This window comes from Bombus impatiens, unplaced genomic scaffold (genome assembly GCF_000188095.3).
Source record: "Bombus impatiens unplaced genomic scaffold, BIMP_2.2 scf_0359, whole genome shotgun sequence".
NCBI lineage: Eukaryota > Metazoa > Arthropoda > Insecta > Hymenoptera > Apidae > Bombus > Bombus impatiens.
The window spans coordinates 348,205-373,215 of record NT_176778.1 but is presented as its reverse complement, the minus strand read 5'-3'; the positions used below and the strand labels follow the sequence as shown (position 1 = coordinate 373,215).

At 34.4% G+C, this 25,011-nt stretch overlaps 2 protein-coding genes and 1 long non-coding RNA gene across 7 annotated transcripts; 2 read left to right on the top strand and 1 right to left on the bottom strand.

Moving 5' to 3' along the window:
- The first annotated feature begins 305 nt into the window (after positions 1 to 305).
- On the top strand, positions 306 to 3,595 carry LOC100740744 (2-hydroxyacylsphingosine 1-beta-galactosyltransferase). Its single transcript, XM_003489611.4, has 5 exons — positions 306 to 698; positions 1,048 to 1,267; positions 1,356 to 1,575; positions 2,122 to 2,600; positions 3,335 to 3,595. The coding sequence occupies exons 1-4, from the start codon at positions 321 to 323 to the stop codon at positions 2,408 to 2,410; spliced, it is 1,107 nt and encodes a 368-aa protein (XP_003489659.1). The 5' UTR covers positions 306 to 320; the 3' UTR covers positions 2,411 to 2,600; positions 3,335 to 3,595.
- Positions 3,596 to 4,533: 938 nt separating this feature from the next.
- Positions 4,534 to 23,551, top strand: LOC100750122 (UDP-glucuronosyltransferase 2B33). 5 transcript variants are annotated; one of them, XR_002946723.2, is made up of 6 exons: positions 11,322 to 11,817; positions 14,243 to 14,610; positions 14,958 to 15,177; positions 15,266 to 15,485; positions 15,903 to 16,263; positions 22,940 to 23,551. XR_002946723.2 is itself a non-coding variant. In XM_033320799.1 (5 exons), exons 1-5 carry the CDS (start codon positions 4,549 to 4,551, stop codon positions 22,865 to 22,867), a joined length of 1,662 nt encoding a protein of 553 aa, XP_033176690.1. In that variant the 5' UTR covers positions 4,534 to 4,548; the 3' UTR covers positions 22,868 to 23,551. The 5 variants fall into 5 exon arrangements, 4 of the variants coding, with proteins under 4 accessions (XP_033176690.1, XP_024223512.1, XP_024223513.1 ...); XM_033320799.1 differs by lacking the exons at positions 11,322 to 11,817; positions 14,243 to 14,610; positions 14,958 to 15,177; positions 15,266 to 15,485; positions 15,903 to 16,263 and adding exons at positions 4,534 to 5,113; positions 20,908 to 21,275; positions 21,634 to 21,853; positions 21,942 to 22,161 and having other exon boundaries at positions 22,579 to 23,551; XM_024367744.2 differs by lacking the exons at positions 11,322 to 11,817; positions 14,243 to 14,610; positions 14,958 to 15,177; ... (1 more) ...; positions 15,903 to 16,263; positions 22,940 to 23,551 and adding exons at positions 4,534 to 5,113; positions 6,877 to 7,244; positions 7,618 to 7,837; positions 7,926 to 8,145; positions 8,681 to 9,273.
- Positions 17,126 to 18,825, bottom strand: LOC117151672. The gene is made up of 2 exons (XR_004461764.1): positions 18,695 to 18,825; positions 17,126 to 17,554 (listed from the first exon to the last, which is right to left on the bottom strand). It is a non-coding gene; the product is annotated as an uncharacterized LOC117151672 (long non-coding RNA).
- Positions 23,552 to 25,011: the final 1,460 nt, after the last annotated feature.

Below are 25,011 nucleotides of genomic sequence, written 5' to 3'. Positions count from 1 at the left end.
CGAAAATGAAACTATTATTAGCGAATTATTTATTTTTCGCAGGAAACAAATTAGCGTGCAATAAATCAATCAGATCCGTAACAGTTTGAATAGCATAATTTCTTTATTTATATATCTCCTATATTCTAACACGTGATTCTGTTTCAATTAAAAGTCAAACAAATCATATATTCTATACATAGTTAAAAAAATTAAAATTATCCTACTTAAAATATACATCTCTTTATTAATTTTTAATTTAATCATTATGGAAATGTTTAGATAAGCATTAGAAAGCATTAGATAAGCATACATTAAGATCAACCATCGTTACATTTTGCATGACCGTAGGGTTAAGTTCAGTAGGGTTGATTGCCTTTAACGAACACGCTCTTGGTGGATTGGTCCTCCCTTCTCACGAGTACACGTGGGAACTGGAAGACAACACGGGTACGAATCTACCGTTCTTGAAGAGACTGCGCAATTTCGTCAACATGTGGTATAACATTTACCACTACTACCATGTGCTCATTCCTAACCAACAGAAACTGGCCGAGGAATATTTTGGGCCTCTACCACCAATGCTAGACGTATTGAAGAACGTTAGCTTGCTTTTCATCAATCAGGCCGATGTTATGATAGCGGCTCGGCCGAAACTTCCAAACATAATCACATATACATCATCCCACATAGAAAAGAAGCTGACTCCCCTGCATAAGGTGAGGTTTATACAATGACATACAATGATTCATTTATTTATTAAATACGGCTTTATCTGGTATAAATATAATTTTATCACTTGTATGTGTAGTAGAATCATAAGGTATGGGAAGGCAAAATTGTAGTTTGAGACTGAACGATAACTTGGGTAAATTGCATATTTGGTGCCACCTCTTCTACAATCATCGATGATTTTTAACTGTTAATTAAGTTCTAAATTTTGCTAAATAGGCATTACAGAGGCCCTAAATAAAAATATCACTAATTTCTTTTTCGTTAATGCCTTTAACGTAACGCAATTTTTACACACACGTGTCTTTCGATGAGGATGTTTTTTTTTTGTCATAGGACTTACAAGCATTTCTGGATGGCGCCACAAATGGGTTCATCTACTTTAGCCTTGGTAGTAACGCAAGAAGTGCAAGTTTACCACTGGAGATCCGACGGGTGTTCTGCGATGTGTTCGCCAAGTTGCCTTACAGAGTTGTCTGGAAATTCGAGGAGAACTTTCCCGGGAACCCTGATAATGTTTACATTGGAAAATGGTTCCCACAACAAACTATTCTCGGTATGATTTTATTCTGTACGAAATATATATACATCGTAGATACTATTCGTCGATGATAAAAGGTCTAACGAATCATACCAATCCGCAGCTCATCCGAACATTAAGCTGTTCATTTATCAAGGAGGCCTGCAGAGCAGCGAAGAGACCGTCCACTACGGAGTACCAGTTCTTGGTTTCGCTATTTTCGCCGATCAAGATTATCAAGTAGCCAGAATGGAAGCTCTGGGCATTGGAAAATATTTGGAAATTACAACCCTTAAGAAAGATGAACTTGAAAATGCTATTACAGAGCTTATAACTAACAAAAAGTAAGTATAATCCGACTTTTTTGCTATAATTGTGCTATTTTTGTTTAACACTAAAAGTACCAAGTCTGCAATTATAATGGTTGGGCTTCAGAATATTGGGTATTTTGATCACACGAGGCATCCGGATCCTACGGGAAAAATTAATTTGTCTTCTATTGAAATGTAAATATACACAGAAATACTGTATGCCTAACTTATTACATCGATTTTCGTAACCACTTTAATGATAATTATTTCTGCATGGTATTTATGCGTTACTCAACTGCCGTTCCGACTAATAAGAATTTTTGAAATAACGTTTTCTGTGTTCTAAAGTATTATTACTATAAGGTAGTCGAAATTGTAGATTTATCCGAATACAGAAAGGAGAACAATCAAGTCATTTTCATGTTGAAAAGTATTCAAAATTGGAAAAGAATTAGTGGAATGAAATTTTGAAATTCTTTTAGCTACTAGATTATTCTAGTAAATCTTTCTATGATATTGGCCGATGATAATGTACTATGTGATGTGATTTTTGGTTGAATTTATTATGCTTGCTTTCAGGTACAAAGAAAGGATACTTTACATCCGAAATGTCATTCAGGATACACCGTACGATCGGGTAGAGAATCTCGCTTGGTGGACAGAGTACGTGATACGAACGAAAGGCGCCCCTCATCTTCGCAGTAGTCTAGCTTTTCAGCCTTGGTATCAACGTTGCGATATGGATATTGTAGTGTTCTTAACGATCGTAATTTTCTTGATCGCTTCTGCTACCTTTTATTTAATTGCCAAGATTCTCGTCTACATTCATAAGAAAATCAAATCGACTGAAAAGCAAAAGATAAACTAAGTATTTATGACGCAATTGATTGAAGAGAAGTACTTATAGCACAATTCAGTCCAAGTGACGCAAGCATTTATCATCTCATTTCAACAGATGAATTTTATCTAGTTTCGTTAAGGAAATGATCATCCTGCGTTTTATAATTGGCGAGTTACTGGTCACAAGACTAACGATTCTGGCTCGAAAAGACTTTCAAATATTGTTACGTCGAGCGACACTCTACCTAAACAAGGCCATATACCGCGGGCCAGACGGGTGCTAGATGTTCGGTCATTCTTAGTGTGTACCCTCAATAGTCTTAAGGACCCATCATCATAATCCCAGTAATTTGCTAGCTAAGGTCCTTCAGACCGAACAAATATCTTTGTTTCTAAATCATTTTCTGTAGATTATTGTATACTACAGCTTGACACGGGAAAGTTAGTTTTTCTCACGTACGATGCTTCCCACTAGCAACTTTCAATCGAGGGCGGCTAAGCCCCTTCCTAGTTCACCAACCTTCGTTTGTCCAATCAGAAGCAATGTATACTGCCCTCACTTCCTGACCAAAAATGTCATGAACCGATCCGATGGTCCCGTACGCTAGACACACCTATCGCTAGCTTTTCTCCGACACAGCATCGTCACTGTACCTTACTTATTCTACAACGTTAGAATAGTCAACAAGTCATTAACGGGTTACTCTCCTTAAATCAATCATTTACATAACGTATACATACACAACAGTGTACCTCATAAGTGTTGGAAAATAAAGCTTATAACCCTGTTTATCGCAGCGTTATACTATCTCAACCATCTCTATTATTTTAATGGAAATCACGGTATCGATCAACTCGTGGTGTTGGTTATTATAATCGTAACGGGAACTTACGACTCCCAATAACGTGTTTCCTCGCGATTGCGTCTCTCCGCGAATGGTCAAAAATACAAATATAAAAAAAGTTCAATTAACATTGAAATCCCATTTATACATTGTTGATGTCCTGATTGAGATTTTTTGGGGAAGCGTCAAGCTTATTCTATATTATTATCAATGGATGATAAGATTGCTTTTCGCTTGGTGAATGAGGCAGCGCAGGGAGAAATTACATCGAAGCCATGGATATGTCAAAGTATGGTGTATCAAAATATCGATATACATAAAAACCGAATGCGTCATGTAGTTATTCGAAATAGATTCTTTATATTATAGTACATCTTTATATTGAGCACATTTTATAGCAAACATTTCTGTTACGCACAAATGTCCTGCACGTTTTATTATATATGAAATTTTAACAATTATTATGCATTTCTAATAAATATGATAATTTTTATACCAGCAAGTGATTCTTGCCATAATTTACCCTACGATCTAATTATTATAGTAGCTAAAGAGCTACTTCCTACCAAATAATCAGGCTACTTAACCTTAGAATTATGCTGATCAGACTTTTCATTTAGTGAGAAATGATATTTGTCAAGCACCTTTTTTTAATGGCAAATGCATGTGAATTTGCCGTTCAGATGACAAATAATCTTTGATGTTATATCTCTCTGGCCTGGTATTTCGAACAATTTCTCTTATAGTAACAAAAGATATCTACCTGAAAAGAATTTCGTAGTATTGTTACAAGTATTTAGCAAATCTTCGAACGACTTGTATTCACATGATATCTTTGTACCCTATTCATAAAACACATTGATAAACTTTTTTTATTATTATTTAATTTATACTTCACAATTTGTCTACCTGGGCATTTGTTAAATTCTTCTAATAAATTGTAAAATGGTATGTGGATGGCTACCCCTAGCGGAATTTCCATCTTCGAGTATTGATAAAGTATAGTTAAGTATAGTTAAGCATAAGAAGTATAGATAAATATTCATGAATATATCGTACAATATATAATATACTATAATACTAAACAAATATAATATACAAATCTGTAAACTGACAATCTCTGTTATCATCTATATGATCTCCTTGATATGATATATTAAGATATAGACGTCAAAATGACGTATTTATCCTCCAAACATATATTGTCATAACACGTAGCAATATTTAAAAGTACTAGAAATATGAGACGATAATTCAGGGAAAATGGGTACTACTTTAAAATCACAACATATACCGATATCGTATCATCATTACATAGATTATGCAAAATGACGATAACTTGGAGACCAACTTTTTAGTAGACCCACAACCGCGACCTGCTTCAATTCGTCTCGACAACAGGAGTATGAAGCACCACCTGCCTAGTCTGTTATTCGTTCTGTGCGTCTTGTACATCGCAAAGCAGTCGGGATGTTACAAGATTCTAGCTATCGTTCCCTCACCATCCTACAGTCATCAAATACCGTTCAGACGATTATGGCTAGAACTACACAAACGGGGTCACGAAGTTGTGCTAGCCACGACGGATCCTATACCAAATATCAAATCACCGAATTTTACGCAAATCGATATTAGCCAATCTTACGGATCCATAAGGAGTTTAGATTTTGTTCAAATGCGATTTGAGGGAAAACGTTGGCTGGATATTGTGGAAGAATTAATGTTGCCTGTAACCAAAGTTATTGCGGAAACGGTGCTCAATTCTACAGAACTGCGGAAGCTATATGCTCCAGAGAGCAACGCAACGTTCGATGTCTATTTGACGGAATTCCTTTTCGTGCCCGCCACTTACGCTTTCGCACATCGATTCAATGTTCCTATAATAGGTATGACTTTAACAATTATATTTATATTTATTAGCTTTGTTACTTTTGTTTCGTTTTGAAAATCAGGAATCTGTAGGGTGAAGCACGTACCACGTACAATCCAATATCTTGCGACGTAGTATATTCAGAAGAATCGACATATGTAAAAATAGCACCAAACGGACTTCATATGTCCACTAGCATGCTAGTGCAAATGAATTAATCACGTCCAATTATGTTTCCGAAACCATGCAAGTTGTACCTAGAACATTCTTTATTGAGACTGAACTGGTTTTGGTTACGTGGTAATAACTTTAATAAAAAAACGTGCATTAAGAGTATAATAGAAATAAAATACAGTACAAAACGAGTATCATTCGAATGATTACGGGCGTCATTGTATGCAGCTACCATTTCAATTAGACTTGGCATATACGCACATAGATTTTCTACGAGGGCATAAGGATCTAGTAATAGAACACGTTGAAAAAACACCTCTAAACAGTTAAAACCTCGAACACACGTCCGCAATATTACGCGTTGTCCATCTGAGAGCTGAACGCCAGAGCGACACCGGGACTCAATCAATCTATTCGCAACTGTAACCCATTTTACAAAAGAACCGAAATTTACTAGAAAAGAAATGGCTACAGTAGTATTGCGACCTACTCGATGAGTAGGAAGTTGTTAGAAAAAGGAAGAGAAAGTATTGGGTACATAGAAGCTTGAAATGAAGAACGAAAGTGAATTTCATTAACTATATGTATAAAGAGTTAATTAGGAACAAATGGTAATACCATCAATACTTTCCAATGTCAACCACCCAATGTTAGATACTATTTAGAAAAATAGAAAATGTTATACTGAAAGGAACCACAAAATTTATAAAAGCGATAACACCCATAGAAAAACTGAGAGAATGTTTGACGTAAGTGCAGGACCATAAAATTTCATATACAATATTTATAATTATATATAAAACAAATAAATGTATAAAATTAAATCAATTGAGCTAATTGCAAAAAATGAAACCACTTGAATTAATAATTTGGAAAATTGAAATAATTAGATACGTACGTAAGTCATTTTAGTTATTCTCAAGGTGATAAAGAGGAATATCGATGTTTTGCGCTTGTCGTTAAGTGCTTGACTGGATGCATTTCGATAAGAATACATATAAATGAGGTGGACATATTGATAGCTATTTAATGCAATTCAGACGTTGTGTTGTTATGAAAGCGACGGCCTTCCACCGTACATGCTGCATGTTTATAGAAAATCTCATTTGAACTTGTTAACCGTATTAGCCCTTACCCAAAAATTTCTTTAATTATGAACTCAAAATTTAATGGCGGAAAGGAATCTATTTCAATTACGTCAGTTTTAGTGCTCGTAAATGTATGATACAACTTAGTTTTAACGAAAATGAAACTACATGCAAAAAATAAAGGATATCTAAATGGGGAAACTACATTATTATTAGCGATTTATTTATTTTTTGCGGCAAATAAATTAGCGTGTAATAAATTAATCAGATTCGTAACAGTTTGGATAACATAATTTCTTTATTTATATATCTCCTATATTCTAACACGTGATTCTGTTTCAATTAAAAATCAAACAAATCGTATATTCTACAAATAGTGAAAAAAATTAAAATTATCCTATTTAAAATAAACATCTCTTTATTAATTTTTAATTTAATCATTATGAAAATGTTTAGATAAGCGTTGATTAAATTAATAGATTAAGCTCAACCATCGTTACATTTTGCATGACCGTAGGGTTAAGTTCAGTAGAGTTGATTACCCTTAACGAACACGCTCTTGGTGGATTGGTCCTCCCTTCCCACGAGTACACGTGGGAAATGGAAGACAACACGGGTACGAATCTATCGTTCTTGAAGAGACTGCGCAATTTCGTCTACATGTGGTATACCATATACTATTACTACCATGCGCTCATTCCTGACCAACAGAAACTGGCCGAGAAATATTTTGGGCCTCTACCACCAATGCTAAACGTATTGAAGAACGTTAGCTTGCTTTTTATCAATCAGGCCGATGTTATGGTAGCGGCTCGGCCGAAACTTCCGAACATAATCACATATACATCCTCACACATACAAAAGAAGCTGACTCCCCTGTCTAAGGTGAGGTTTATACAATGACATAAATTGATTTATTTATTTATTATGATTTATTTATTTATTAAATACGGATTTATCTGGCACAAATGTAATTTTATCACTTGTATGTGTGGTAGAATCTTAAGGTATAGGAAGGCTGATAACAAAATTGGAGTTTGAGACTGAACGATAACTTGGATAAATTGCATACGGGGTTCCACCTCTTCTAATTATAGATGATTTTTAACTGTTAATTAAGTTATAAATTTGTCTAAACCGGCATTACAAAACTCATGAATAGTAATAGAACTAACTTCCTCTTAGTTATTATTTTTAATGTGCAATCTACTCTTTTACACAGACGCGTCTTTCATCAGGATGTTCTATTTTGTCACAGGACTTACAAACATTTCTGGATGGCGCCACAAATGGGTTCATCTACTTTAGCCTTGGTAGTAACGCAAGAAGTACAAGTTTACCACTGGAGATTCGACGCGTGCTGTGCGATGTGTTCGCCAAGTTGCCTTACAGAGTTGTCTGGAAATTCGAGAAGAATTTTCCCGGGAAACCTGATAATGTTTACATCGGAAAATGGTTCCCACAACAAACTATTCTCGGTATGATTTTATTCTCTACGAAATATGTATACATCGTAGATACTATTGCTCGATGATAAAAGGTCTAACGAATTATACCAATCCGCAGCTCACCCGAACATTAAATTGTTCATTTATCAAGGAGGCCTACAGAGCAGCGAAGAGGCCGTCCACTACGGGGTGCCAGTTCTTGGTTTCGCGATTTTGGCCGATCAAGATTCTCAAGTAGCCAGAATGGAAGCTCTGGGCATTGGAAAACGTTTGGAAATAACAACCCTTAAGAAAAATGAACTTGAAAATACTATTACAGAGCTTATAACTAACAAAAAGTAAGTATAAACTGACTTCCTGTAATTGTGCTATTTTTGTTTAACACTAAAAGTACCAAGTGCAATTATAACGGACGGGTTTCAAAGTATTGGTTTTTTTAACTACATGAGGTATGCAGGACCTACAGGATAAATTTATTTGTCTTGCATTGGAATGGAAATATTCACAGCAAAACTGTATACCTAACTTATTACATCAATTTTCGTAACCACTTTAATAATAAATATTTCTGCGTGGAATGTATGCGTTATTGCATTGCCTTTCCGACTAATAAGAATTTTTGGAATAACGTTTCCTGTTACTATAAGTTGGATTTAGATATAGATTTATCTAGATTTATCTGAATAAAGAAAGGAGAACAATCAAGTCATTTTCATGTTGAAAAGTATTCAAAATTGGAAAAGAATTAGTGGAATGAAATTTTGAAATTCTTTTAGCTACTAGATTATTCTAGTAAATCTTTTTATGATATTGGTCGATGATGATGCACTATGTGATGTGATTTTTGGTTGATTTTATTATGCTTGCTTTCAGGTACAAAGAAAGGATACTTTACATCAGAAATGTCGTTCAGGATACACCGTACGATGCGGTAAAGGATCTCGCTTGGTGGACAGAGTACGTGATACGAACGAAAGGCGCCCCTCATCTTCGCAGTAGTCTAGCTTTTCAGCCTTGGTATCAACGTTGCGATATGGATATTGTAGTGTTCTTAACGATCGTAATTTTCTTGATCGCTTCTGCTACCTTTTATTTAATTGCCAAGATTCTCGTCTACATTCATAAGAAAATCAAATCGACTGAAAAGCAAAAGATAAACTAAGTATTTATGATGTAATTAATTAAAGAGAGGTACGTATAGGACAATGCAGTCCAAGTGACGCAATTGTTTAACATTTCATTTCAACGAATGAATTTTATCTATAATAGTTTCGTTAAGGAAATGATCATCCCGCGTTTTGTCATTGGCGAGTTACTGGTCCCGAGACTAACGATTCTGGCACGAAAAGACTTTCAAATATAAAAAATGTTCGATTAACATTGAAATCCCATTTATACATTGTTGATGTCTTGATTGAGATTTTTTGGGGAAGCGTCAGGCTTATTCTATATTATTATCAATGGATGATAAGATTGCTTCTCGCTTGGTGAATGAGGCTGCGCAGGGAGAAATTACATGGAAGCCATAGAAATGTCAAAGTATGGAGTATCAAAATATCGATATACAGAAAAATCGAACGCGTCATGTAGTTATTCGAAATAGATTCTTTATATTATAGTACATCTTTATATGGAGTACATTTTATAGCAAACATTTCTGTTACGCACAAATGCCCTTGCACGTTTTATTATACATGAAATTTTCACAATTATTATGCATTTCTAATAAATATCATAATTTTTATACCCGTAAGTGATTCTTGCCATAATTTACCCTACGATCTAATTATTATAGTAGTTCTTTATTTCCTACCAAATAATCAGTCTACTTAACATTAGAATTATGCTTATCAGACTTTTCATTTAGTGACAAATGATCTTTGTCAAGCACTTTTTTTTATTGGCAAATGCTTGTCAACTTGTCAGCCAACAAAAGATATGTACCTGAAAAGAATTTCGTAGTATTGTTACTGTTACGTTTTTGTTTGATTCGTTTTGGTTGTGTTGCCGTTAATTTTTGAATTTAGATTAAATGGTAGCGTTGTCTGATGTTTAATGCTACTGGCAATTAAACTCCACGTTTCGGCTAACCTGCTACGCGCAGGAGTACTGGCACGGGAGAGGATCAAAGTTGGTGAAAATAAATATTCGCTTAATCCTATTATATTATTAGACAAATATTTTCCAAAACAAATGTTTATTCTAATTCTAATTGGGTATTGACAGAATTGTCGTTGAGATTTCGAATACTCGAAGTTACAATCGTTCGCGATACGTTTTCACTCCTATTAATTACAAGATTTTAATTTAATTGATTTTCAATAATTTACAAATTGACAAATACAAACACGTCGATTAACAAAACTGACAAGAACTGGGAACTAATGAAACAAAGAACTAAAAGCTAAAATACTAAAGGACTACAGAACTGAATAACTAAGAGCAAAAAAACTAAGAGCTAAAGAAACTAAAAGCTGAAAAACTAAGGAAAGCGCTAAAGGAACTAAGAGCTGAAAAACTAAGGAACTAAAGAATCGAAAGGCAAAGGAACTGAGAAATTAAGAGCTAAAGGAATTGAGAACTAATCGCTATGAACAAAGAAATTACTTGCCAAGAATTGGGGAACTGATCGCCAAGTACCAAGGAATTAATCACCAAGAACTGAGGAACTAATCACACTGAACCGAGGAATTAACTACTCTGAACTAAGGAATTATCTCTCTATCTTCTATGTCGCTACGCTTATTTATAATTAGGTCTACCGTGGAGGGGTCGTCATGTGACGGGCTATTTCGTGGGGGTTATGAGGCTCGAATTTGGTTTCTGTACAAATTCTTAAATTTTATTTGAATCTCAAATTGAAACGCTCACTCGCGCTATTGGTAGTTTTAGTTTACGTTACGGCGCGTGCGCAGCGCGAGACGTAACAGTTACAAGTACTTAGTAAATTTTCAAACGACTTGTATTCACATGATATCTTTGAATCCTATTCATAAAACACATTGATAAACTTTTTTTATTATTATTTAATTTGTACTTTACAATTTGTCCAGTTGGACATTTGATAAATTCTTCTAACTTAATTGCTAAATAACATGTGGATGGCTACCCCCAGCGGAATTTCCATCTTCTAGTATTGATAAAGTATAGTTATAAACAGTATAGATAAATATTCATAAATATATCGTACAATATATAATATACCAGACAAAATAATATACAAATCTGTAAACTGACAATTTTTGTTAAGATCTGTATGATCTCCTCGATATGATATATTAAGATATAGACGCCAAAACAACGTATTTATCCTCCAAACATATATATTGTCATTACACACAGCAGTAGTTAAAAATACTAGCGATATGAGATGGTAATTCAGTGATAATGGGTACTATTTTTAAATTATAATATATACCGATATCGCATCATCAATGCATAGATTACGTAAAATGACAATAACTTGGAGACGTCCTTTTTAGTAGACCCACAACCGCGACCTGCTTCAATTCGTCTCGACAACAGGAGTATGAAGCACCACCTGCCTAGTCTGTTATTCGTTCTGTGCGCCTTGTACATCGCAAAGCAGTCGGGATGTTACAAGATTCTAGCTATCGTTCCCTCATCATCCTACAGTCATCAAATACCGTACCGACGATTATGGCTGGAACTACACAAACGAGGCCACGAAGTTGTGCTAGCCACGTGGTATCCTATACCAAATATCAAATCACCGAATTTTACGCAAATCGATATTAGCCAATATTACGGAACAATAAAGAAATTAGATTTTGTTCAAAAGCGATTTGAGGGAAAACGTTGGCTGGATCTTGTGAAAGAAAACTTATTGCCTGTAACCGAAGTTTTTGCGGAAACATTGTTCAATTCTACAGAACTACGGAATCTCTATGCTCCAGAGAACAACGCAACGTTCGATGTCTACTTGACGGAATTCCTCTGCATGCCTTCCATTTACGCTTTCGCACATCGATTTAATGTTCCAATGATAGGTATGACTTTAACAATTATATTTATATTTATTAGCTTTGTTAACTTTATTTCGTTTTGAAAATCAGTTTCGTCGTCGCGTAGATCAGAGTAATTTCCACGTTTTGAGTAATTTCCTCGGATTTCACGTTTGAAACGATCGCGCAGGATATTACTAAATTTAATTGTATTTACGCTGCGATATGACATTTTTCGTATGAAATTATTTCTTTACAGTTACGAAATATTTGTACGGATTACTTCTCCAGCGTTGATAGAATGAAATTCCTCTGTATTGTATTTGGTGGATTGCTAATTAACTCGGAGAAAGAATTTCATTCAGAATCCGAAGTTATGCAATCGAATATCTGTGTTAGGTAAATATCGAGAAAGCAGTTCTTTTTCTTCAACTGGTATCGTTGAGACGTACATAGGTAGATGTAAGAGATGATAGATCATTTAATATTCAATCGTATTTTATATTCTACAGGGTGGTTGGTAGCTGGTGGTACAAGCGGAAAGGGAGTGATTCTACGCGGAAAAAGAAGTCGAAAATATAGAATAAAAATTTTTCGTTTGAGGCTTTGTTTTCGAGAAAATCGACTTTGAATTTTCGCTCTGTACGCGTGCACTTTATCACGTTTCGTTATAACGGGTCTCACTGTAGATCGTTGTCTCGATGGAAAAATTAAAAAAAAAGAATTTTTTTTAAATTTTTATTCTATATTTTCGACTTCTTTTTTCGCGTAGAAGCACCCCCTTTCCGCTTGTACCACCAGTTACCAACCACTCTGTATAGGGTGAAATACGTAGTACGTGCATTCAAATACTTTTCGACATAGAATGTTCCCAAGAATTGACAAATATAGCTCCAAACGACCTTCATATGTCTTCTACGTATGTTCCTACAAAAGAACGAATCGTGTCAAATCGTATTTCCGAAACCATCCAAGTTCTACTTGCAACATTCTTAATTGAAATTGAACTGGATTTGATTACATGGTAATAGTTTTAATGCAAAATCATGCATTAAGGGTATGATAGAATAAAGTATAGTACAAAATGTGTATCATTGGAATGATCATGGCCGCTACTGTATACAACCTGCCATTTCAACTGGACTTGGCAAACGCACGCATACATTTTTATATAAGAGAATGAGCAACTTATAATAGAACACGTTGAAAAAACGTATCTTCTAAACGGTCTTTAAACTTCAAACACACCTTCGCAATATTAAGCGTTGTCCATCTAACAGTAGAATGCCTAAGCGGTAGCGAACCAGCATCCAAATATTCGAAACTATCACTCATTTTGCAAAAGTATCGAATGTTTCTATTAAAAAAGAGAAAGTACTGGGTACATTGAAGTTTGAAATGAAGAAAGAAAGAAAGTGTATTTCATAAACTACAGATATAAACAGCTAATTAGGAACGAATAACAATACCATCAATATTTTCCAATGTCAACGATCCAATGTCAGATACTATTTAGAAAAATAAAAAATGTTATACGAAAATGAAATACAAAATGTATAAAAGCGATAACACCCATAGAAAAACTGACAAAATTTTTAACGTAAATGCAGGACCATAAAATTTCATATACAATATTTATAATTATACATAAAACAATTAAATGTATAAAATTAAATCAACTGAACTAGCTGTAAAAATTGAATTAATAATTTGGAAAATTGAGATAATTAGACTTAGAATGATCATGGACTAAGTAAGACATTTTAGATATTCTCAAGGTGGTAAGGAGGTATATGTATGTTGTGCTGTTGTTGTCAAGTGCTTCAATGGTTGTATTTCGATAAGAATATATGTAAATGAGGCGGACATATAGGTGGCTATTTAATGCAATTCAGACGTTGTGTTGTTATGAAAGCGACGGCCTTCCACCGTACATGCTGCATGTTTATAGAAAATCTCATTTGAACTTGTTAACCGTATTAGCCCTTACCCAAAAATTTCTTTAATTATGAACTCAAAATTTAATGGTGAAAAGGAATCTATTTCAATTACGTCAGTTTTAGTGCTTCTAAATGTATGACACAATTTAGTTTTAACGAAAATGAAACTACATGCAAAAAATAAAAGATATCAAAATAGGGAAACTACATTATTATTAGAGAATTATTTATTTTTTGCAACAAATAAATTAGCGTGCAATAAATCAATCAGATCCGTAACAGTTTGAATAGCATAATTTCTTTATTTATATATCTCCTATATTCTAACACGTGATTCTGTTTCAATTAAAAATCAAACAAATCATATATTCTATACATAGTTAAAAAAATTAAAATTATCCTACTTAAAATAAATATCTCTTTATTAATTTTTAATTTAATCATTATGGAAATGTTTAGATAAGCATTAGATTAAGCATTAGATAAGCATAGATTAAGATCAACTATCGTTGCATTTTGCATGACCGTAGGATTAAGTTCAATAGGGTTGATTGCCTTTAACGAACACGCTCTTGGTGGATTGGTCCTCCCTTCTCACGAGAACACGTGGGAAATGGAAGACAACACGGGTACGAATCTACCGTTCTTGAAGAGACTGCGCAATTTCGTCAACATGTGGTGTAACATATACTACCACTACTATACGCTCATTCCTAACCAACAGAAACTGGCCGAGAAATATTTTGGGCCTCTACCACCAATGCTAGACGTATTGAAGAACGTTAGCTTGCTTTTCATGAATCAGGCCGATGTTATGATAGCGGCTCGACCGAAACTTTCCAACATAATCACGTATACATCATCCCACATAGAAAAGAAGCTGACTCCCCTGCATAAGGTGAGGTTTATACAATGACATACAATGATTCATTTATTTATTAAATACGGCTTTATCTGGTACAAATATAATTTTATCACTTGTATGTGTAGTAGAATCATAAGGTATGGGAAGGCAAAATTGTAGTTTGAGACTGAACGATAACTTGAGTAAATTGCATATGAGGTTCCACCTCTTCTAGAATCATTGATGATTTTTAACTGTTAATTAAGTTCTAAATTTTGCTAAATAAGCATTACAAAGGCCCTAAATAATAATATCACTAATTTCTTTTTCGTTAATGCCTCTAATGTAACGCAATTTTTACACACACGTGTCTTTCATCAGGATGTTCTATTTTGTCACAGGACTTACAAGCATTTCTGGATGGCGCCACAAATGGGTTCATCTACTTTAGCCTTGGTAGTAACGCAAGAAGTGCAAGTTTACCACTGGAGATCCGACGCGTGTTCTGCGATGTGTTCACCAAGTTGCCTTACAGAGTTGTCTGGAAATTCGAGGAGGATTTTCCCGGGAAACCTGATAATGTTTACGTCGGAAAATGGTTCCCACAACAAACTATTCTCGGTATGATTTTATTCTCTACGAAATATATATACATCGTAGATACTATTCCTCGATTATAAAAGGTCTAACGGATCATACCAACCCGCAGCTCATCCGAACATTAAATTGTTCATTTATCAAGGAGGCCTGCAGAGCAGCGAAGAGGCCGTCCATTATGGGGTACCAGTTCTTGGCTCCGCGATTTTCGCCGATCAAGATTATCAAGTAGCCAGAATGGAAGCTCTGGGCATTGGAAAATATTTGGAAATTACAACCCTTAAGAAAGATGAACTTGAAAATGCTATTACAGAGCTTATAACTAACAAAAAGTAAGTATATACCGACTTTCTGTTATAATTGTGCCATTTTTAGGAATTTAGCACTAGAACTACCCAATCTGCGAAAATGACGGTGGAATTTCAGAGTATTCGTTCTTCTAATCACACGATCCTTTTGGAAAAATTTATTTGGATCCCAACTAATCAGAATTTTTGGAATAAAGTTTCTTGTGTTCTAAAGTATTATTTCTGCAAGTTGGTCGAGATTGTAGATTCATACCAATAACGAAAGGAAGGCAATCAAGTTATTTTCATATTGAAAAGTATTCCAAATGGAAAAGGAATTAATAGAATGGAATTTTGAAATCTTCTTAGCTACTAAATTATTCTAGTAAATCTTTCAATGATATTGGTCGATGATAATGTACTATTGTGATTTTCGGCTGAACTTATTATGCTTATTTTCAGGTACAAAGAAAGGATACTTTACATCCGAAATGTCGTTCAGGATACACCGTACGATCCGGTAGAGAATCTCGCTTGGTGGACAGAGTACGTGATACGAACGAAAGGCGCCCCTCATCTTCGCAGTAGTCTAGCTTTTCAGCCTTGGTATCAACGTTGCGATATGGACATTGTAGTGTTCTTAACGATCACAATTTTCTTGATCGCTTCAATTACGTTTTATTTAACTTCCAAGATTGTTGTCTACATTCATAAGAAAATGAAATCAACTGAGAAGCAAAAGACAAACTAAGTATTTATGACGCAATTAATTGAAGAGAGGTACTTATAGCACAATTCAGTCCAAGTGACGCAATTGTTTAACATTTCGTTTCAACGAATGAATTTTAATATTATAATAATTTTATAATAGTTTTGTTAAGGAAATGATCATCTCGCGTTTTATAATTGGCGAGATACTCTGGTCAAAAGACTAACCATTCTGGCACGAAAAATCTTCCAAATATAAAAAGAAGTTCGAATAAGATTGAAATCCCATTTATATATTGTTAATCTCTTGATTGAGATTTTTTGACCAAGCGACAAGTTTAGTCTAAATTATCATTAATCCATGATATCGTCGCTTTTCTCTCGGTGAATGAGATAGCGCAAGCAGAAATTGCATTGAAATCATAGGCATGTCAAAGTATGGGGTGTTAAAGTATTGAGATATATAAAAATATATTTATACATCTGTCTGTCGCGTTCCTGAAGTTATTTCGTTTGTTTCCGAATTTATTGTCTTTAACTGTAATGCGTCTTTTGTTATCGGGAACGAAAACGAAATGCTTTAAACGTTATATTACAAGGGAACAGTCAGTATCGTTGGCAATATGTTTAACTCTTTCGTTACGGCAGTGTGCTTCGTCGGAGTGATACCGCCGTACGGGCCGCCGTGCCCGGTACTGAACGGAGCACTGTGACGGAAAGCGTTCATATGTTGCGCGAAGCTCATGCTTAAGTGGTATCCGACGGACGTCGTCTATTAGCGACGCTCGTACACACAGGTCATCGCGCGGACGTCGTCTATAGGCGATGTTCGTAATGAAAGGGTTATTCATCTGATTATCAGATAGTCCCTGTTCTCCGCTTAGGTGTCTCAGGTTATCCAATAAAATTGTCCGTTAAGCGTCCAAAACGTCAATGGTAACTGATATTAGAATTTTTAAAAATCGAAGACGTTATGTAGTTTTTCGAAATATATTCTTTATATTATAATACATCTTTATCGTAAGCATATTTTATAGTAAACATTTCTGTTACGCGCAGATATCCAGCACGTTTTATTATATACAAAATTTTAATAAATGTTACATATTTCTAATAAATACCACAATTCTTATATCTGCAACTCATCCTTGCCATCATTTATCTTACGAGTAATTATTGCAGTATCCCTATATTTAAAAACAAATAATCGTTGCCATTCCTTTTATCTCACGAACAAATAATCCTTATCAGAACTTTTACTTGATGGCAAATTATCTTTGTCAAGCACTTTATTTTACTGGCAAATACTTGTCAGCCGCCGTTCAGATGGCAAATAATCTTTGAAGTTATATCTCTCTAGCCTGGCATTTCGAACAATTTCTCCTATAATAACAAAAGATATGTACCTGAAAAGAATTTTGTAGTATTGTTACAAGTACTTAGCAAAGCTTCGAACGATTTAAATTCACATGATATCTTCATATTCTATTCACAAAACATTGATAAAGTATCGTTATAAAAAATATAGTAGCAAAATTCTAATCATTAATTAAAATATTGTTCATATTTAATTTTTGCGTATTAAAATTAATATGGACAGAAATATCCTCAGAAATGGAACAGATCCGTTATGTTCTGTTATGAGCGTTTATGATAAAAGTGAACGTGCATTAAAGCCTGTTGCATACGAAGCTTTGCATTTTGATTTATGACAACACTATAATAGTAGTCTGCGTTAACATTTTAATACTGTAAACCGGTAATAGAATGCAACTGTATATTTCTAATAATCTTCTTCGTGATGTTTATTATTTGCTGACTTGGTCCTTTTATGTTAATAAGTGATTTCTGCAGTTGCCATTTGATCGATGAAATAGCATTATGTACTAAATATGATAGTAAGTTGTATGATTGCAACATGGTTATGCAATGTTATATTACATGACATAGAGATAGAGATACTATACTTACAATTGATTTTCTATCTCGCTATTACATTCGTACAAGGGTTCTTTTTATAATAATTTTATAATAATATTTATCACACTTCCTCGTGTTTCTAACCCGTATTGTATTTTCTATAGGAAAAGCAAACAAATAATGGTGAACGCTATAGGCAGCAAGAAGCTTATATTTTTCACGATTACTGTCAAAAATAGTCATGTATATATCCGCATTACGGATTGTAAACAATTTTTTGCAAATCCTCGAATTTCTGTATCACTATCGATTTGTACAAACACGAATTTTACAAATAGTGAACAATGCATTAAATTGTGTAACATATGAAATTTTGACAAATATGTCGTATAATATATAATATAAATAATATACTAAACAAATATTAATACAAATCTGTAATTTAATAATCGCTGCTAAGGTCTATATGATATGTTTGATATGATATATTAGAACGTAGACGCCGGAGCAACATATCCATCGCGCATACGTACATTGCAATTATATATAGCAATAGTTAATAGTAGTAGCAGTATGCGACGGTAATTTAGAGATAACGGATACTATTTTAAAATTGCAGTACATACCGATATCGTATCATCAATGATAAATTGCGTAATATGACGATAGCTTGGAGATGTCCCTTTTAATAGACCCGTAAGCGGGATCAGCTTCAGTTTCTCTCGATACGACGAATATGAAGCATCACCTCTCTAGTCTGTTGTTCGTTCTGTGCGTCTTGTGCATCGCGAAGCAGTCGGAATGTTACAAGATTCTTGCCATCGTTCCGACACCATCCTACAGTCATCAAATACCGTACCGACGATTATGGCTAGAACTACACAAACGAGGTCACGAAGTTGTGCTAGCCACGTCGGACCCTATACCAAATATCAAATCACCGAATTTTACGCAAATCGATATTAGCCAGTCTTACGGAATCATAAAGAAATTAGATTTTGTTCAAATGCGGTTTGAGGGAAAACGCTGGGCCTATTTTGTCGAAGAAGAAATGTTGCCTATGACCAAAGTTTTTGCAGAAACTGTGTTCAATTCTACAGAACTGCGGAAGCTGTATGCTCCAGACAGCAACGCAACGTTCGACGTCTTCCTGACGGAGTTCCTATACCTGCCATCCACTTGCGCTTTCGCACATCGATTCAATATTCCAATAATAGGTACGTCTTTAACAATTATTTTTGTATTTATTAGTTTCGTTACCTTTATTTCGTTTTGAAAATCACGAATATATAGTGTGAAGCACGTGGAACGTACCCCTTAATACTTTTCGACGTAGAATGTTCCGACATGTGTAAAATGATCTTTGAACGACCTTTATATGTCTTCTTTGCATGCTCCTAAAAAGAACCAATTTTGTCAGAAACCATGCTGCAGAAACTATTCTAGTTCTATCTGAGATATTTTTCATTGAAATTCAACTGGTTTTAGTTATATAGTAGTAGTTTTAATAAAGAATCATACATTAACAGTATAATAGAACGTTCCATTATGCAACCTACTTTCTCAATTGCACTTGGTATATACACGCACACGCACACGCACACGCACACCAGATCTTCTATGAGAGTGTCAGGAACTTGCAATATAATCTATTGAGAAACATACCTCTAAATGGTCGTTAAAATTGAAACACATGTTCGCGTCAATAAGCGACAATATAAAGCGTCGTCCACCGAACAGCGCAATGCCTAAGCGGCACCGAAACAGCATCCAAATATTCGAAACTATCACTCATTTTGCAGAAGTATCGAAATTTACTATTAAACGTATGGCTGTAATAGCATTGTTGCCTATTCGATAAGGAGGAAGGTAATAGAAAAAACAGGAAGAGAATGTACTAGGTACATAGAAGCTTGAAGCTAAGAAACAACCAAAATGAATTTCATTAACTATATGTATAAGCAGTTAATTAGGAACGAATGGTAATACCATCAATATTTTTCAATGTCAACGCTCCAATATCAGATATCATTTAAAAAAATAGAGAATGTTATCGAATACAAAAATTATAGCAGCAATAACATCCATAGAAATACTGACAGACTCCTTAACGTAAATGCAAGACCATAAAATTTTATATACAATATTTATAATTATATATAAAACAATTAAATGTATAAAATTAAATCAACTGAACTAACTGTCAAAATTGAAACTACTTAAATTAATAGTTTGAAAATTTGAAATAATTAGACTACGTAAATAAAACATTTCGATAAGATTACATGTAAGTGAGGTGGACATATCGGTGGCTATTTAATGCAATTCAGATGTTGCGCTGTCACGTAGGCAACGGCCTTCCACCGTATACGCTTTATGTTTATAGAAAATCTCATTTTAACTTGTTAACCGTGTCATCCCCCATCCAAAAATTTCTGCAATCGTGAACTCAAAATTTAATGATGGAAAGAAATCTATTTCAATTACGTCAGTTTTAGTGCTTGTAAATGTATGATACAATTTAGTTTTAACGAAAATGAAACTACATGCAAAAAATAAAGGATATCCAAATAGGGAAACTATAATATTATTAGTGAATTATTTATTTTTCCAGGCTAATAAATTAGCGTGCAATAAATCAATCAGATTTGAAACAGTTTGAATAGCATAACTCCTTTACTTATAGAACTATATTTTAATACCTGGATCCATTTCTATTAAAAATCAAGCATATCATATATTCTACGTGTTATAAGATAATAATTATAGAAACGTTTAGATAAGGAGTGATTTGATTAATAGATTAAATCAACCCTCATTACATTTTGCATGACCGTAGGGTTAAGTTCATTAGGATTGGTTGGCTTTAACGAACACGCTCTTGGTGGATTGATCCTACCGTCTCACGAGTACACGTGGGAAATGGAAGACAACACGGGTACGAATCTATCGTTCTTCAAGAGACTGTGTAATTTCGTCACCATGTGGCGTACCATCTACTACATCTATCATGAGATGGTTCCACACCATCAGAAATTGGCAGAGGAATATTTTGGGCCTCTGCCACCATTGCTGGACTTATTGAAGAACGTTAGCATGCTTTTCATCAATCAGGCAGACGTTATGACACCGGCTCGACCGAAACTTGCGAACATGATCACGTTTACGGCTTCCCACATAGACAAAATTCCGAAAGCTCTGCCTAAGGTAGGGTTTATACAATAACGTAAAATTTATGTGTATATTAAATAAGGATTTATCTAGCACAAATACAATTTTATTACTCGTACGTTTAGTAAAATTATAAATTGTATAGGAAGGATAACAGCAAAACTGTAGTATGAAACGATATGACGAATTGGGTAAGAGGCATTAGGTAGCTCTAGTTCTTTTTAATATTGTTCAAGTTTTTTACTTGTTAATTAACTCATAAATTTTTCTATACCGGCATTACAAAACTCATGAATAGTAACAGAACTAACTTCCCCTTAGTTAATATTTTTTATGTAAAATCTACTCTTTTACACACACGTGTCTTTCATGAGGATGTTCTATTTTGTCACAGGACTTACAAGCATTTCTGGATGGTGCTACAAATGGGTTCATCTACTTCAGTCTTGGTAGTAACGCAAAAAGTGCAAATTTACCACTGGAGATCCGACGCATGTTCTGCGATGTGTTCGCCAAGTTACCGTACAGAGTTGTCTGGAAATTCGAGGAGGATTTTCCCGGGAAACCTGATAATGTTTACATCGGAAAATGGCTACCACAACAGAGCATTCTCGGTATGATCTTATTCTCAATAAAATATTTACACATCGCAGATACTACTCCTCGATGAAAAATGATCTAACGAATCATATTAACCCACAGCTCATCCGAACATTAAGCTGTTCATTTATCAAGGAGGTCTGCAGAGCAGCGAGGAGACCGTCCACTACGGAGTACCAGTTCTTGGTTTTGCAATTTTGGCCGATCAAGATTATCAAGTAGCCAGAATGGAAGCTTTGGGCATTGGCAAATATTTGGAAATTACAACCCTTAAGAAAGATGAACTTGAAGATGCTATTACAGAGCTTATAACTAACAAAAAGTAAGTATAAACTGACTTTCTGTTATAATTGTGCTATTTTTAAGAGTTTGACACTAGAACTACCTAATCTTTAAAAGTGACGCACGAGTTTCAGAGTATTCGTTTTTGTAATCACACGATCCTTTTGGAAAAATTTGTTTGAATCCCAATTAATCAGAATTTTTGGAATAAAGTTTCCTGTGTTCTAAAGTATTATTTCTGCAAGTTGGTCGAGATTGTAGATTCATACCAATAACGAAAGGAAGGCAATCAAGTTATTTTCATATTGAAAAGTATTCCAAATGGAAAAGGAATTAATGGAATGGAATTTTGAAATCTTTTTAGCTACTAGATTATTCTAGTAAATGTTTCAATGATATTGGTCGATGATAATGTACTATTGTGATTATCGGCTGAACTTATTATGCTTGTTTTCAGGTACAAAGAAAGGATACTTTACATCCGAAATGTCGTTCGGGATACACCGTACGACCCGGTAAAGAATCTCGCTTGGTGGACAGAGTACGTGGTACGAACGAAAGGCGCCCCTCATTTTCGCAGTAGTCTAGCTTTTCAGCCTTGGTACCAACGTTGCGATATGGACATTGTAGTGTTCTTAACGATCGTACTTTTCTTGATCGCTTCTACTACCTTTCATTTAATAGCCAAGATTCTCGTCTACATTCGTAAGAAAATGAAATCAACCGAAAAGCAAAAGACAAGCTAAGTATTTATGACGCAATTAATTGAAAAGAGGTACTTATAGCACAATTCAGTCCAAGTGACGCAATTGTTCAACATCTCATTTCAACAAATGAATTTTATCTAGTTTCGTTATGGAAATGATCATCTCGCGTTTTGTAATTGGCGAGTTACTCTGGTCACAAGACTAACGATTCTGGCACGAAAAATCTCTGAAATATAAAAAAGTTCGATTAAAATCGAAATCCCATTTATACATTGTTAACCTTTTGATTGAGATTTTTTGACGAAGCGTCAAGTTTAGTCTAAATTATCATTAATCGATGATATCATCGCTTTTCTGTCGGTGAATGAGATACCGCAAGCTGAAATTGCATTGAAATCATAGGCATGTCAAAGTATGGGGTGTTAAAGTATTGATATATGTAGATATATTTATACATATATCTTGCGTTCCTGAAGTTGTTTCGTTTATTTCCTAATTTACTATTTTTAATTGTAACGCGTCTTCCGTTATCGGGAACGAAAACGAAATACTTTATACCTTCTATTACAAGGGATCCATCAGTATTGCTGGCAATGTGTTAATCATCTGATTATCGGATTGTCTCTGTTCTTCGCGAAGATATCTCAGTTTAGGCAATAAAAGTCTACACATACTGTTCCGTTAAGTGAAACAAAACGTCTATGATGATTCATATTGGAATTTAAAAAAATCTAAGGCGTCGCTTTTGGTATTCGAAATAAATTCTCTTTAATTGAAACAAAATTATGTAGAAAAAATCGTAAGACCAAAGATAAATATAGTAATAATTAAAGTAGAGTTATTGACGGAAAGAATAATCTTTAGTAACGTTCTTACACTGTTTATCTTTATCATTGTATTCCAATACTTTACGTTTGGATTACAGACTTTGACGTTTTATTGTGTACATACAACTAAAGAAGAAATTTTACATAAGCGTAGATCGCTTTAGACGTTGTCAAAAAATTGTTATAAAAATACAAAATGCAGAATTAAATTTATTACCCTGCAAAGTTCGTCTTTCATTTTATTTGTTTGATATATTTTATGGCATATTTTTCTGTAAAGAAATTTCCCTTGATTTTCCCTTACAGGAGCTTGGGAATTCCAGTTACAAAAGGGGTAAAAAAGATAAGTATTCTTTGTTGAAAAACGATCGCTGCATTTCAGAATCACATTTGACAATTTACTAACGGCATTCATACAAATTACAATACACAATTACAATATTTTGCAAATCTCAAATGGGAAAGATAGATCACACAGATAGATAAAAGTGACTGATCTATTTCGTCTTTATAATATAACACATCCTTATAGTAAGAATACTTCACAGAAACATTTCTGTTACGCACATGTATCCTGCACGTTTTATTATATAGAAAATTTAAATAAATATTTCATATTTCTAATACATATCATAATTTTTATACCAGCAAGTGATCCTTGCCATCATTTATCTTACGAGCTAGTTATTCTAATAATCCTTTACTTGGTAGCAAATAATCTTTGCCATCTCTTTTATTTGACATGCAAATTATCCTTATCAGCAAATACATCTCTCGACCCTAGTATCTCGAATAATTCCTCTTATAGTAACTGTTTGTTCGACCAATCGCGGGGAGACGTAGCCGCTAGGAGAGACGTCAACGGGAGTCGTAAATTCTCGTTACGATTATAACAATCGACACCACGACTTGATCGATCCCCTGATTTCCGTTGAGATAATAGGGGTGATTGAGTTTGTATAACACTGTGATTCACAGAATTATAAATTATATATTTCCAACACTTAGATTACACTGATGAGCATAGATAGATAGATAATCACTTATCGCACGAAGATAAGATAGATATGTACGTTAGAGCAGGGCTCTTATAATTGCATTTAATGTATTAGTGGACGTAGCACTATAAGATATTTAGGAGAGCAAACGTATGCTCGACGATACCGAGACCGACTCTCGCGTTATGTTTAGACTGCCCCGATAGGCATTAGCGTTAGACTTAGTAGTTGACTTTTCCAACGATGTAGAAGAAGTGAAGTTGAATGACGATGCTGTGTCGGAGGAAAGCTAGTGATGGGTGTGTCTAGCGCACGGGACCATCGGCTTTGTTCATGCCATTTTAGGCCAGGAAGTGAG